Source organism: Chrysochloris asiatica, unplaced genomic scaffold (genome assembly GCF_000296735.1).
Source record: "Chrysochloris asiatica unplaced genomic scaffold, ChrAsi1.0 scaffold00168, whole genome shotgun sequence".
NCBI lineage: Eukaryota > Metazoa > Chordata > Mammalia > Afrosoricida > Chrysochloridae > Chrysochloris > Chrysochloris asiatica.
The window spans coordinates 6,473,359-6,484,690 of NW_006408686.1; the positions used below are offsets into that span (position 1 = coordinate 6,473,359).

The 11,332-nt window shown below is 46.2% G+C and overlaps 1 protein-coding gene across 1 annotated transcript in view; it reads right to left on the bottom strand.

Annotated features, from left to right (window-relative positions):
- RYR1 (ryanodine receptor 1 (skeletal)) overlaps positions 1 to 11,332 on the bottom strand; it is a 153,406-nt gene that overhangs the window by 96,638 nt on the left and 45,436 nt on the right. Inside the window, exons 32-38 of the mRNA XM_006871542.1 lie at positions 7,648 to 7,734; positions 7,265 to 7,491; positions 5,009 to 5,621; positions 3,188 to 3,448; positions 2,649 to 2,849; positions 2,175 to 2,286; positions 69 to 215 (exon numbers count right to left, since the gene is read on the bottom strand). Coding sequence (XP_006871604.1) covers positions 69 to 215; positions 2,175 to 2,286; positions 2,649 to 2,849; positions 3,188 to 3,448; positions 5,009 to 5,621; positions 7,265 to 7,491; positions 7,648 to 7,734 — 1,648 coding nt within the window. The remainder of the gene's footprint in view (positions 1 to 68; positions 216 to 2,174; positions 2,287 to 2,648; positions 2,850 to 3,187; positions 3,449 to 5,008; positions 5,622 to 7,264; positions 7,492 to 7,647; positions 7,735 to 11,332) is intronic.

Here is an 11,332-nt window from a genome sequence, read left to right on the forward strand (position 1 = left end):
CCTGCTTGGCCCCAGAACCTCCCCAGGCATCACGGCCCTAGCCTAGTCCTGGTGGCCCCAGTTCTCACGGGGTTTGCTTTCCTCGGCTGGTGGCTCCTCATCAGCTTTCTCCTCCTTCTTCTTCACCAGCCTCACTTTTTCCAACAGACTCATCAAACGGCTGCCCAGAGTGGCCTCCTCCTCTGGTTCTTCCTCCTCCCCCTCCAGCTGAATTCCTGAATTCAAGAAGGGAGGGGATATCATTCATCCGTTTGCTTAGTTATCTGTTCATTCACTTCTTCATTCATCCATTTCTCGTTCATGCATACATTCGGTGGGAGTTAAGGAGGTATCATTTATTTCTTTATCTGTTCAGATGTTTGTTCATTTATTCATGCTTTGAAACATTTGTCATTTAAACCAGTCATTGTAAATATGTTTAAAGAATGAATGGAAACCGTATTTAAAGAAAACAAAATCCTCACAACTAGACCAATAAGCAGCATGGTAGATCGAGAATATCTTGAAGTTGTCAAGGATTTCATTTTATTTGGATCCACCATCAATGCTCATGGAAGTAGCAGTCCAGAAAGCAAACATCATACTGCATTTGCTGCAAAAAAATCTCCTTAAAGTGTCAAAAAGCCAAGATGTCACTTTGACGACCTGACTCAAGCTGTAGTATTTTTTAATCATCTCATCATATACATGCAAAAGTCAGATAGTCAATAAGGAAGATCAAAGAATAATTGATGTATTTGAATTATGATGTTGGCAAAGAATATGGAATGTACCATAATCCATACGGTACTGCCGGAAGAATGAACAAATGTGTCCTGGGAGATATCAAGTGAGAATATTCCTTAGAAATGAGAAAGGAGAGACTGCATCTCACACATACCTTGGACATGTCATCAGGAGGGGCCAGTCCTTGAAGAAGAAGGACATCATGCTTGATAAAGTAGAGGGTCAGTGAAAAAGAGGAAGATTCTCAATGAGAGGAACTGACAGCATGGCTACAGTGGTTGATAAGCTCAAACATACAATGGTGATGAGGAAGGTACAGGACTGGGCATTGTCTCACTCTGTTGTACACAAGGGTGTTAGGAGTTGGGACCAAGTTGATGGCACCTAACAACAATGCCATGCCTAAAAATTAAAAACAAGTATAATGACAACGAATCACCGAATAGAGCATATTTATGAAGAAATGTGCTGTTGGTATTGTTAAGTGCTGTCACGTCAATTACAACTCATAGCGACCCTGAATAGGGTTTCCAAGGAGCAGCTGGTGGGTTTGAACTGCTGACTTTGTGATTCGCAGTGCAGTGCTGATCCCACAGTGCCAAACCAGGAGTAAATAAATAATCTAAAAAGAAACCATATAGATATTCTGAGTCAAAATGTACAGTACCGGAAATGAAAAACCACTAAAAGGTTTCAACAGAATATTTGAGCTGGTCAGAGAAAGACTCAGTGAATTTGAAGATAGGAATATAAAGATTATCCAGTTGGGAAAACAGAAAGATAAAAGAATGAAGAAAAATGAAGAGTCTCAGAGGCCCCTGAGACAGTATCAAGTGCGTAAGAATATACAAACTGGAAGTCTCAGAAAGAGAAGAGAAAAAGGAGTACAAAAATATTTGAAGAACTAATGACCCCAAACTTCTAAAATTTTATGAAAAATATTAATCTATACATCCAAGAAGTTTAATGGTATCCAACTACAACAAATTCAAATAGTTCCACACCTAAACACATCATACTCAAACTGTCTAAAGATAAAGGGAAAATGTTTTAAGCAGCTAGACAAAAAATGGTTTATCACATAAAAGCATACCTTCATAAAATTATCAGCTGGCTTCTCATCAGAAACAATGAAGGTCATTCATTCACCTCTCCATCCAGCTATTTCTTCATCTCTTTCTTTGTTCATCATTTCTTTCTATCAGTTCATACACTCATCCAATTCCCCAGCCTACAGCAATCATCCATGTATCCATCTACCCAAAGACCCATAAACATCTTTCCACTCATCTTCCATCTGTTCATTAAAACATCTATTTGTTCAATCCACCAATAGTCACTTAGCACCACTGTAGATATTTAAGGTCAGGAAGTCTCAGAGAAACTTCAGGAGAGATCACAAGAGAAAGTTGGGGAGATGGGGGTTCTTTGTGAGTCCCTCCCCTTACCACAGTGTGCCAGCAGGTCTTGATGAAAGTCAAGCAACTCTTGTCGAAGGTCGTCAGGGAGAGGACATTCTTCCTCATCGTTACCATCTTTGAAGTGTAATAGCATGTTGATCTAGGAGATCACCAGACAGAAGTTCAGAATGAGGGCCTAAGACTCCAGATCAGGAACTCTTTGGTCAATGACCAAAGGTCCAATTGTGGGTCCCAGTCTAAGGTCATGAGTCCAAGTGTGAGTCAGTGAAGAAGATATGGGAGAGTAGGTATGGGCCAGCGATTGGCAAAGGGTCAGGATCAAAGGTCAGTTGACTCAAAAGTCAAGCTGGTTCTGATAGAGGTATGGGAGTAAAGAATGAATATATTGTTAGGTTCATAGGTCAGATGGGGCTTAGAAGCTGAGAACCACCAGTTATCAGAGGAGGAGGTAGGTTGAAGTCAGGGTTTAGACAGTAAGACCAGCCGGAGGATCGGAAGTACCTGCTCCTGGGGTGGGGAGCGGAACTCGCGAGTACGTCGGGCAGTTTCAGCAGCAGACATAGTGAAGGCTTTCATGAGGAGGCCGTAGCGGCTTCGCTGGTTGTCCTGGAGATTGTCCACATAGCGCTCTGCAAAGGCTGCCAGGGACTCCACACGGTGCTGCAGCTCTTGGTCACAGAAGTACTCCAGAAGGTGGCACATCTGTGGGTAGACAGCCAATGTCACAAGAAGCATGGCAGGACGATCATTAGAAGGACCTTGAAACCTTTCTTGCCATCACATCCCTCCCCATGGCCCTGCCCTGATCCAGTGATCATTATTTCCTATGTGGGTCAGCCTCCAAGATCTCACTCCTCCAACTCACCTCCCACATGGCAATCAAAGGGACATTCCAAGCTGGCATCACTGTATGTACAGCTGTTTGCATCTTCACCACTCTACACTGCCTCAGGACATAGCCCAAACTCCTCAAACTCCACTAGGCTCTGTGTCTTCCAGCCCAGGTGGGATGGACACTGGAACAGAAAGACCCAACCTACCTGTAACTTCACAGACTCTGGCAGCTTCATCTGCAGCAGCCCCTCCTCTAAGCCTTCTTTTTCCCCTTCTGCTGCCTCTTCTTCTTCCTCTTTTTCCTCATCTTCCTTCTCCTCTGCTTCTTCTTCCTCATCCTCCTCCTTCTCTTCTTCATCCTCTTCCTCCTCTTCTTCCTCTTCCTCTTCTTCTTCCTCAGTGAACACTTCAGGTTCAATCATCTTCAGAATCTGTTTTACATCCTCATCACCAAAGACACCCATCACCTATAGAGAAAAGTCTGAGTCCTTCACTGGTGCCTAAAGGGTCTCCATAATCAGGTCTCGCTTCACTTCCCAGCCCTGCTGTTTCTACACATGACAGATTCATTCCCACATTGGTTCATATGACTCCTCTGGTAGGTAGGAATGGCCTCAACCTGCCTCATTCCCTACCCACTTGAGATCCTCTCAGGTCCACATCCTGCATTGCACACAAATGGCCCAGACCACATAGCTAAACATGAGCACTTCTCCTTTCACAGGTAAGTGGCCTTACTCCCAAGGTTGAGCACATAGGGCTTTAGGACCAAGATGCAGCTTACACTTGATGGAGACCCTCATGGCTCCCTTATGCCTCCCAGCATACAACATATCTCAGTCAACATAATGAAAATGCTAATACAGGGAAAAAGAGCGGGTAGATGAAAGGGAAGAAATGTGAAGAGTGAGAAAATGAGACAAAAAGAGGTGGTTGCTAGCTGAATTGATAAATGGAATAGAAATTTGAAGGGGAAAGAGTAGATGGGTGATGAATAGATGGCGAGATGAAGTTAAAGGTGCAGGAATGGATGATAGGTGAATGGGTGGGTGGCAAAAGGGTAAATAATGTATAGATATGTGGCTAGGTGGATGGATGGATGGATGGATGGATGGATGGACATGTGAGAAGGTAAATGAGTGGATGGGTAAACAGATCAATAAGCAAATAGTGATTGGTGTAGGGTAGAGTGGATTGATGGGTAGAGTTTACATGAAAAGTTGGATGGATGGATATATAAATGAATAGACGAGTGAATGAATGAGTATATAAGATAAATGATGGATAGAGGGATGGGTAAGTATAGGTTTGTGGGTTAATGGATGAGTGCATGGGTGGCTGAAGAGATGTATGGGTGGATGAATGGATGAGTGGATGGATGAGTGCATGGGTGGCTGAAGAGATGTATGGGTGGATGAACAGATAGGTAGAAGATGGAAAAATGGATCTGTGGATGGTTGTATGGGTGGAAGTATGCAGATGGATGAATGCATAGGTGGAAGGAGGAGGCGGTTGGATGCACAGAAGTAAGAAAAGATAAGTAAATGGGCAAGTATATGAAAAGATGGAATGGTACATGTCTACTATTCTGGTGATGATGAACAAATGGATTGAAGCTAGGTAGATGAATATCTGTATGTGTGGATGGATGTGGGAAAACAGACAGGTGAGTGAATTAGATGGGAAGTTGAGTGTATGGATGGAAGGAAGGGAAGGTGGACAGAGGACAGATGGATTGAGGAATAGGTGAGGAATGATGGTCAGTTGGATGGATGAATAAAAAGAAGAAATATATGAATAAATGATAGATGAATGGGTAAATGTGAAGGATGGGTAGGGTGAAGGACGGACAAACTGAAAGGTGGATGGAGACATGGATTGCGTTGTTTGGGCGCATAAACGGGAGGAGGATTGATTTAGGTGAGGAGCCCTGGTGGCATGTGAGTTACGTGTTTGGTTAATAATCACAAGATCAGCAATTGAAATGTGCAAGAATAGGACAGAGGGAAGCAGGCGGAACTCATTACCAAAAGAGTAGACACAAGCTTGAGCACAGGCACAAACTGGAACTCCACAGAGCCCCCGACGGGATCGCGAGCGTGCTGCCCACCATCTCGTACTGCCTCTCCCATCATTCTCAGCGCCCTGTCCCGCAGGGCTTCCAGAGGGATGGCAGGACTGAGACGGGCCGGGGCTTCTGCTATCTTAGCATTCGGCAGGGCAGCCACAAAACAGGGGGGTGAGAAATGATGCGGGGGCCGCAGCGAGGTGGTGACCCCGACGCCAGGCAGGCCGTGGCGGCGGGGGCCATTATCCGCTCCTTTTTCAGGTGGGAAGAGCGTGATGGAGCAAGTCTCGGGCGTGAGGGGCACTATGTATTCGGAGAGCATGCTGCGTCGGCTGCGGCAGGCACTCTCGAGGTGGATGCTGATAAGCAGGTCGTAGTAGCCTGCGCGCAGCGCGCCCGGCAAGTGGGCATCCTCCAGCGTGTGCAGCAGTTGTGCCTGGTCCACGTGGCTGCACAAAGCATGCGCCACGCGGGTGTTGCCCAGCGCGCACACAGCGCGGTAGAGGCGGAGGGTGTGAGAATGGAAGCGCTGCAGGTCCAGGCGCTCGGACAACTCCAAGATGTCCATGCACCTGCAATGGACGTGGGGGGACACAGACCACAGAAAGAGAGATGCTTACGTAAGCATTGGTGGTTTCATCAGGGAATTCTGCTGCTGTTCTACTGCGTCTGGAAGGAGCTCTGGTGGCCTAGTGGTTATGAATCAGGCTGCTAACCTCAGGGTCATCAGCTCGAAACTACCAGCTGTTCCGAAGGAAAGATGAGGCTTTCTGCTCCCACAAAGATTTATAGCCTCAGAAACCCTGTACTAGGTCGCTATGACTCGGAACCGACTCCACAGCACATAACAACAACAACAATACAGGGTGTGGGATCCATGAGAAGGTCCATGGGGCTGGATCTAGGAGTCCTTCAATGGTTCTGAAATCACTAGGGGTCTGTTGTTGTTAAGTTCCCACTCATAGTGACCCCTTCAACACATCCCTTGGGTGGTTTGGGACCCTGGAGAAAGCCTCGTGACCCTTAGATGTATCTGGGATTCCCAGATTGCGTCTGAACCTGCTCCAGCAGGTCTGGTTTTGTTTGAGCACCATTAGAATGTAAACTCCAGGAGGGCAGGACATTTCTGCCTGTTTGTGTGCATGTGTTTCTTTAATTTATATATTCTCAGCATGTAAATCGGGCCTGGCACATGGTAAGTGATCAAATAAATTTGTTGCATGAATAAAAGTATGTTTGAGTGGTGTCTGGGGACCCTGGGGGCTGTGTCTTGAGGTCTTGTGGGGAAATCTGAGCATCCTGGGTTATATGTGAACCTTAGAGGGTTTTGCGTCTCCAGCCTAGAATTCAGCTAGTCATGTAGGAGTTGCTCAGAGCTATTTGTCAGATGGATGAATAAAGGAGAGAATGAGGAATGCCGGAAGTCTCCTGGGGTGGCTCTGGGATCTCTGGTCACATTCTGAATCCTTGGGAGTATTCCTGGCAGCCATGTGAGTACATCTGTAGCCCTGGGTGTATATGAGTTCCCTGGAGTGGGTTTGAGATCTCCATGCAATGTGTCTGAAGAATCCCTGGGTATTCCCAGGAGACCCCAGTGTACATCCAGGCCCCTCTAATATCCAGGGCTCCCTGAGATATGAGGGAGCTTTAGAATTGCATGGAAAAATTCTATCATTGTCTCATTGCATCTTTTCCACAAACTTTTTGAAACCTCCACGTACACCTGGGCTCCTGTGGGCTATTGTCTGGGTTCCTTGATGTGGGTCTAGTTTCCTTGAAATGGGTTTTGGGCCCTCTGGGGTGACTGTGGGGTCCCCTAGGTTATTGTCTGGGTCCCTTGAGATGGATCTAGGGCCTCCTAAGGTGGGCTAGGGGTTTCCTGAGCTGAGTCTGAGATCTTTGAGGTAACTCTGGGGTCTCTTAAGGCCTTCTGAGGTAGATCTGGGTCCCTGAGGTGGGTCTAGGGCCCTCTGAGGTAGGTCTGCATCTTTGAGATAGATCTTGGCCCCTGAGGTGGGTCTAGGGCCCCCTGAGTTGGCACTGGGTCTTCTGAGGTAGATCTGGGCCCCTGAGGTGAGTCGAGGACCCTCTGAGGTGGGCCTGAGTCCTCCCAGGGTATTGCCTGGGGTTCTAGGAGGTGGGGAAGTATGTTGCATCTAGACCCCAGAAGGCTTGCAGTGGCGGCCCACCCCCATGTGGGGGAACTGGTCCTGACCGGTTCTCCTCAGGAATGTGGAGTGCCATCATGATCAGAGGCTCCTCACACTGCAGGGCCCAGCCAAGCCGCTCGCTGGCACGCCGCGTCTCCACCTGCAGGAAGTGGTTGGGCATACGGCTCCACGAGACGGGCATCAGCATCTGCACCTCGAGTCTCGGTGGACACTGTGGGGCTGGGTTCTTGCGCTCACTCAGGAACATGGCGGCTGACAGCGGCATGATGTTCTGGGGGCACAGAGGTGCAGGAATCAGGACTCCCAGCCTGCACCTTCCCGCCACCCTGCCTTCAGGGAGACTGCTTCCTCCCCTTAGCTGCTCTGCCAGTCTGACTCCCCACAGCGCCTGCCTGACTCATTCCCACCTACATCACTGCCCTCTGACCTTCAGCTTCCCCAACTCGAACTGGATAACATTCTGGTGAGTGGGCAGAACAAAAGCAGCAGGAAACAGCTTCGTGTTGGGTTCCACCTGGCAAGAGAAGGAGAGGGTGGGGCTAAAGGTGGTGTTAACTCTAGATCCCAACCTCTGGGGTCCCGCTGGCATCTGCAGTCCAAACTTGACCAACCGTGTTTCTGAGGTTGCCCTTGGACTTCACCCTCTGATCCAACAAGGCCAACTTCTACCATCTCCTCCATTGCACCTTGCCATCTGGGTCTTCGTACACATCATATCCCACCACTAGGCATGCCATTCCCCTGTCTCTCCCAAGCATACCCATTCTTCAAGACCCAGAAGGTGATTCTCTGACTACCCTCCTTTCTTCCACGTCTACCACAAACACACCATATAGGAAGTCAACACCAAACCGGAATCAAATCAAACCTCTGGTTCCAATGACGGGTTTACAGGAAATACAGGAGACAGAGGAAAAGGTGAAATGACACAAGGAAGCATTAGCCAGACCCACACTGTGGGAAATGAAGTCAGTGCTTTCTAAACATTAATGTGCATAGGCATCTCCCAGAATAGTACTAAAAATGCAGATTCTGATTGGGCAGAGATGGGAGGGAGCCTGAGAGTCTGTATTTCTCATGAGGTCTGAGGTAATGCCAATGCAGCTGGTGCTAGGGTCACACTGGCAGAGGTCAAGCTTTCTGGGACAAACAGCCTGGCTTCTTCAACAAATAAATATCAAAGAAACAAGAGATGGAGGCTGTAATAGTTAGGGTTCTGTGCCAACTTGACTAAGTCAGGATTTCCAGAGGGCTGGCAGTTGACATGTGCTTATTCCCACGTTTATGAAACCTAATCCAGGAAGAGTTAAGTCTATGATGAGTGGCTATGAGCAGCCAATCAATTGAAGGGATGCTTCCTTGGGGTTGTGACTTGCTCCCAACATAATGGACACATAGGGAAAAGCTCTCTCTCTCTTTTCACTGGGGACCTAGAACTCTACAATTGTAAGCCATTTCCTTGATAATAAACTTCTCTTTATATACATATGTACGTTCCACTGTTATTACTTCTCTGGGAAACCCTGCCTAAGACAGAAAGGAAAACTGTATGACAAAGGACTCAAGGGACATAGAAACTATTAGTATGTTCTTGTTTAGAGTCTGATTCAAACACACAAATGGTAAGATAACATTCTGAGACAATCAGGGGGATTGAAACAGACTGGATATTTGATGATGTTTCAGAATTATTGCTTATTTAAATTTGAAAAAACACTGTGATAAAAGATCTAACCAACGTTTTACATTTTTGGCCATTTTTAAGTGTACAATGAATTCAGTGACCTAATTTACAGTCACCATACTCTGCAACCAACAACACTACCTATTTTCAGAAGTTTTCATCACCTCAAACAGAAAAACCCTTCGGCAACAACACTCCACTCCCCCCTTCCCACCAGCCCCTGGGAACCATTAATAAGCTTTGATTTCTAAACATTTGCCTATTCTGGATATTTCACATAAATGGGGTCTCTTTGACTGATCTCATTCAGCCTAATGTTTTCAAGGTTCATCCATGTTGTAGCATGTATCAAAATTTCTTTTCTCTTTATGGCTGAGTCATGTTCCATTGTAAGTATTGTAGTGGTGGTGGTGGTGGTGGTGGTGTACCATGGAGTTGGTTCCAACTCATAGAAACCCCATATAGGGCTTCTTCCTGGGAGCAGAAAACCTCATCTTCCATGGAGCGACTGGTAAATTCGAACTGCTGACCTTGCAGTTAGCAGCCCAGGTCATAATCCACTACACTACCAGAGCTCCCATTCTAAGTATAGATCACATTTTGTTTATCCATTCATCTTTCAATGAACACTTGGGCTGCTTCTACTTTGGGGCTATTGTGAATAACGCTGCAGTGAAAACTGATACATAAGTGGTTTTGTTTTTAGGAATTTTTTTTTTTCTTATGTGATATACGTTTTAAAGGAATCCATATTGTTTTTAGAGATACATACTGAAAAGACATGAAACAATATGATATCAGGGATTTTCTTTTAAATTCTCCTGAGGGTGTGAGAGGAAAGGAGGCAGTAAAGAGGTGAAACATGGACAGTGACCGGGTAATAGATGAAGCTGTGTGATGGGGTCATGGTGGTTCATTACACTACTCTAGTTTTGTGTTGTTGTTGTTGTTAAGTGCCATCCAGTTGGTTCCAACTCAATAGCGACTCTGTATAGGGTTTTCAAGGAGCGACTGGTGGATTTGAACCGCCAGTCTTGTGGTTAGCAGTCCAGTGCTTATTCTACAATGCCACACCAGAAGTCCTATTTTTGTATATATATTTAAAAACATATAGTGACATTGGGATGTGGGGAGTAGGGTGAGAGGAGGGAGGGGCTGGTGGAGAACAGGGTAGGGAATAGACACAGGATAGTTTGGGTGCTAGGGAGAGGGGGCAATACACAAGAAGCGGGAGGGGAATGGAAGAACAAGGTGAATGGGAGAACAATTAAGCAGGTTTGCAAGGGCTAAGTGGGACAAAGGTAAATAATGATGTATGCACAACCTTGGAACAACAGGGCTCTGGGATACAGGGCTTGAGACATGGTTGGAATGGGCAAAAGGGGGAAAACGATGTTAAGATGCTTGGCTATCTTTTGAATCTTGGTTTCCCTGGCATACTATTATAAAATAGACACTTGAGGAGGAGAGAAAGGAATAGCCAGAAATATCACCATAGAAAGTCTGTAAGTCTGTCTTCTGCCTAAATGATTGGAATACCAAAAATGGGGCTACAACGTGCCCAGTGAAGGAAACTTCCTGTGGAACCTCTGCATTACATAAGACCATAGGTGGAATCCTGAACCTCACCCAGAATCTTCTGAGGTGGGAAATTTCCACTTGAAAGGACAAGCGGACCAGCCTGGAGTGACTAGAAGAACAGAAGATACTTTTTGAACGAAAGACCAACAGGGAAAATATAAAACAATAACGGCAGTCTGACTGATTACTACAAGAACAAGCAAGTTGCTTGCCCAGGAGACATCAAGGCAAGTGGTCAGGTCCCCTCAGGGCAAGACTAAGACTCAATGGGAATACAAGAGTAGACATGCACTCTGATTGGTAACCACATTCATCACCGATAAGGGGAAATAAGGGAAAAACAGCAATGAAGCTGCGAGCTAAGCCCTACAATGTTCAATAGACTCCTGTGTACCCTGGTGGAGACCTGGTTGGCCAGCAGTGTTTCAAGACCTGGGGGCTCTTGGGCCCAGAGTCAGTGACATAGCCACAGATGACTAGAGTGGAGAGTGAAGCGTCCAGCTGATAAGAAGAGAGGGCATATGTATAAAAACATCCACATTTGCAGATAATACCCACTTGATCTGTCCTCAATGACTGGATGATCAGAGCTCAACTAGAAGAAGAAAGAAGAGGGGGAAAAAAAGTAATCTGATACAATTTGATGAACCTGACCTACACCTATGGATGCAGTAGCTCAAAAGAGGGAACAAATCTTTACAGCGAGGATCATTGCCACCCCCTCCATACACAGAGTAGACAGGGATGGGCAAATTGGACATTGGCTACCCAAAATTGGGGGCTACAAAGGCAAGAAGTGACTGGCTTAAAAGCTTTCAAGATGGAGCCTAGATCCAGAGGGCGTGGA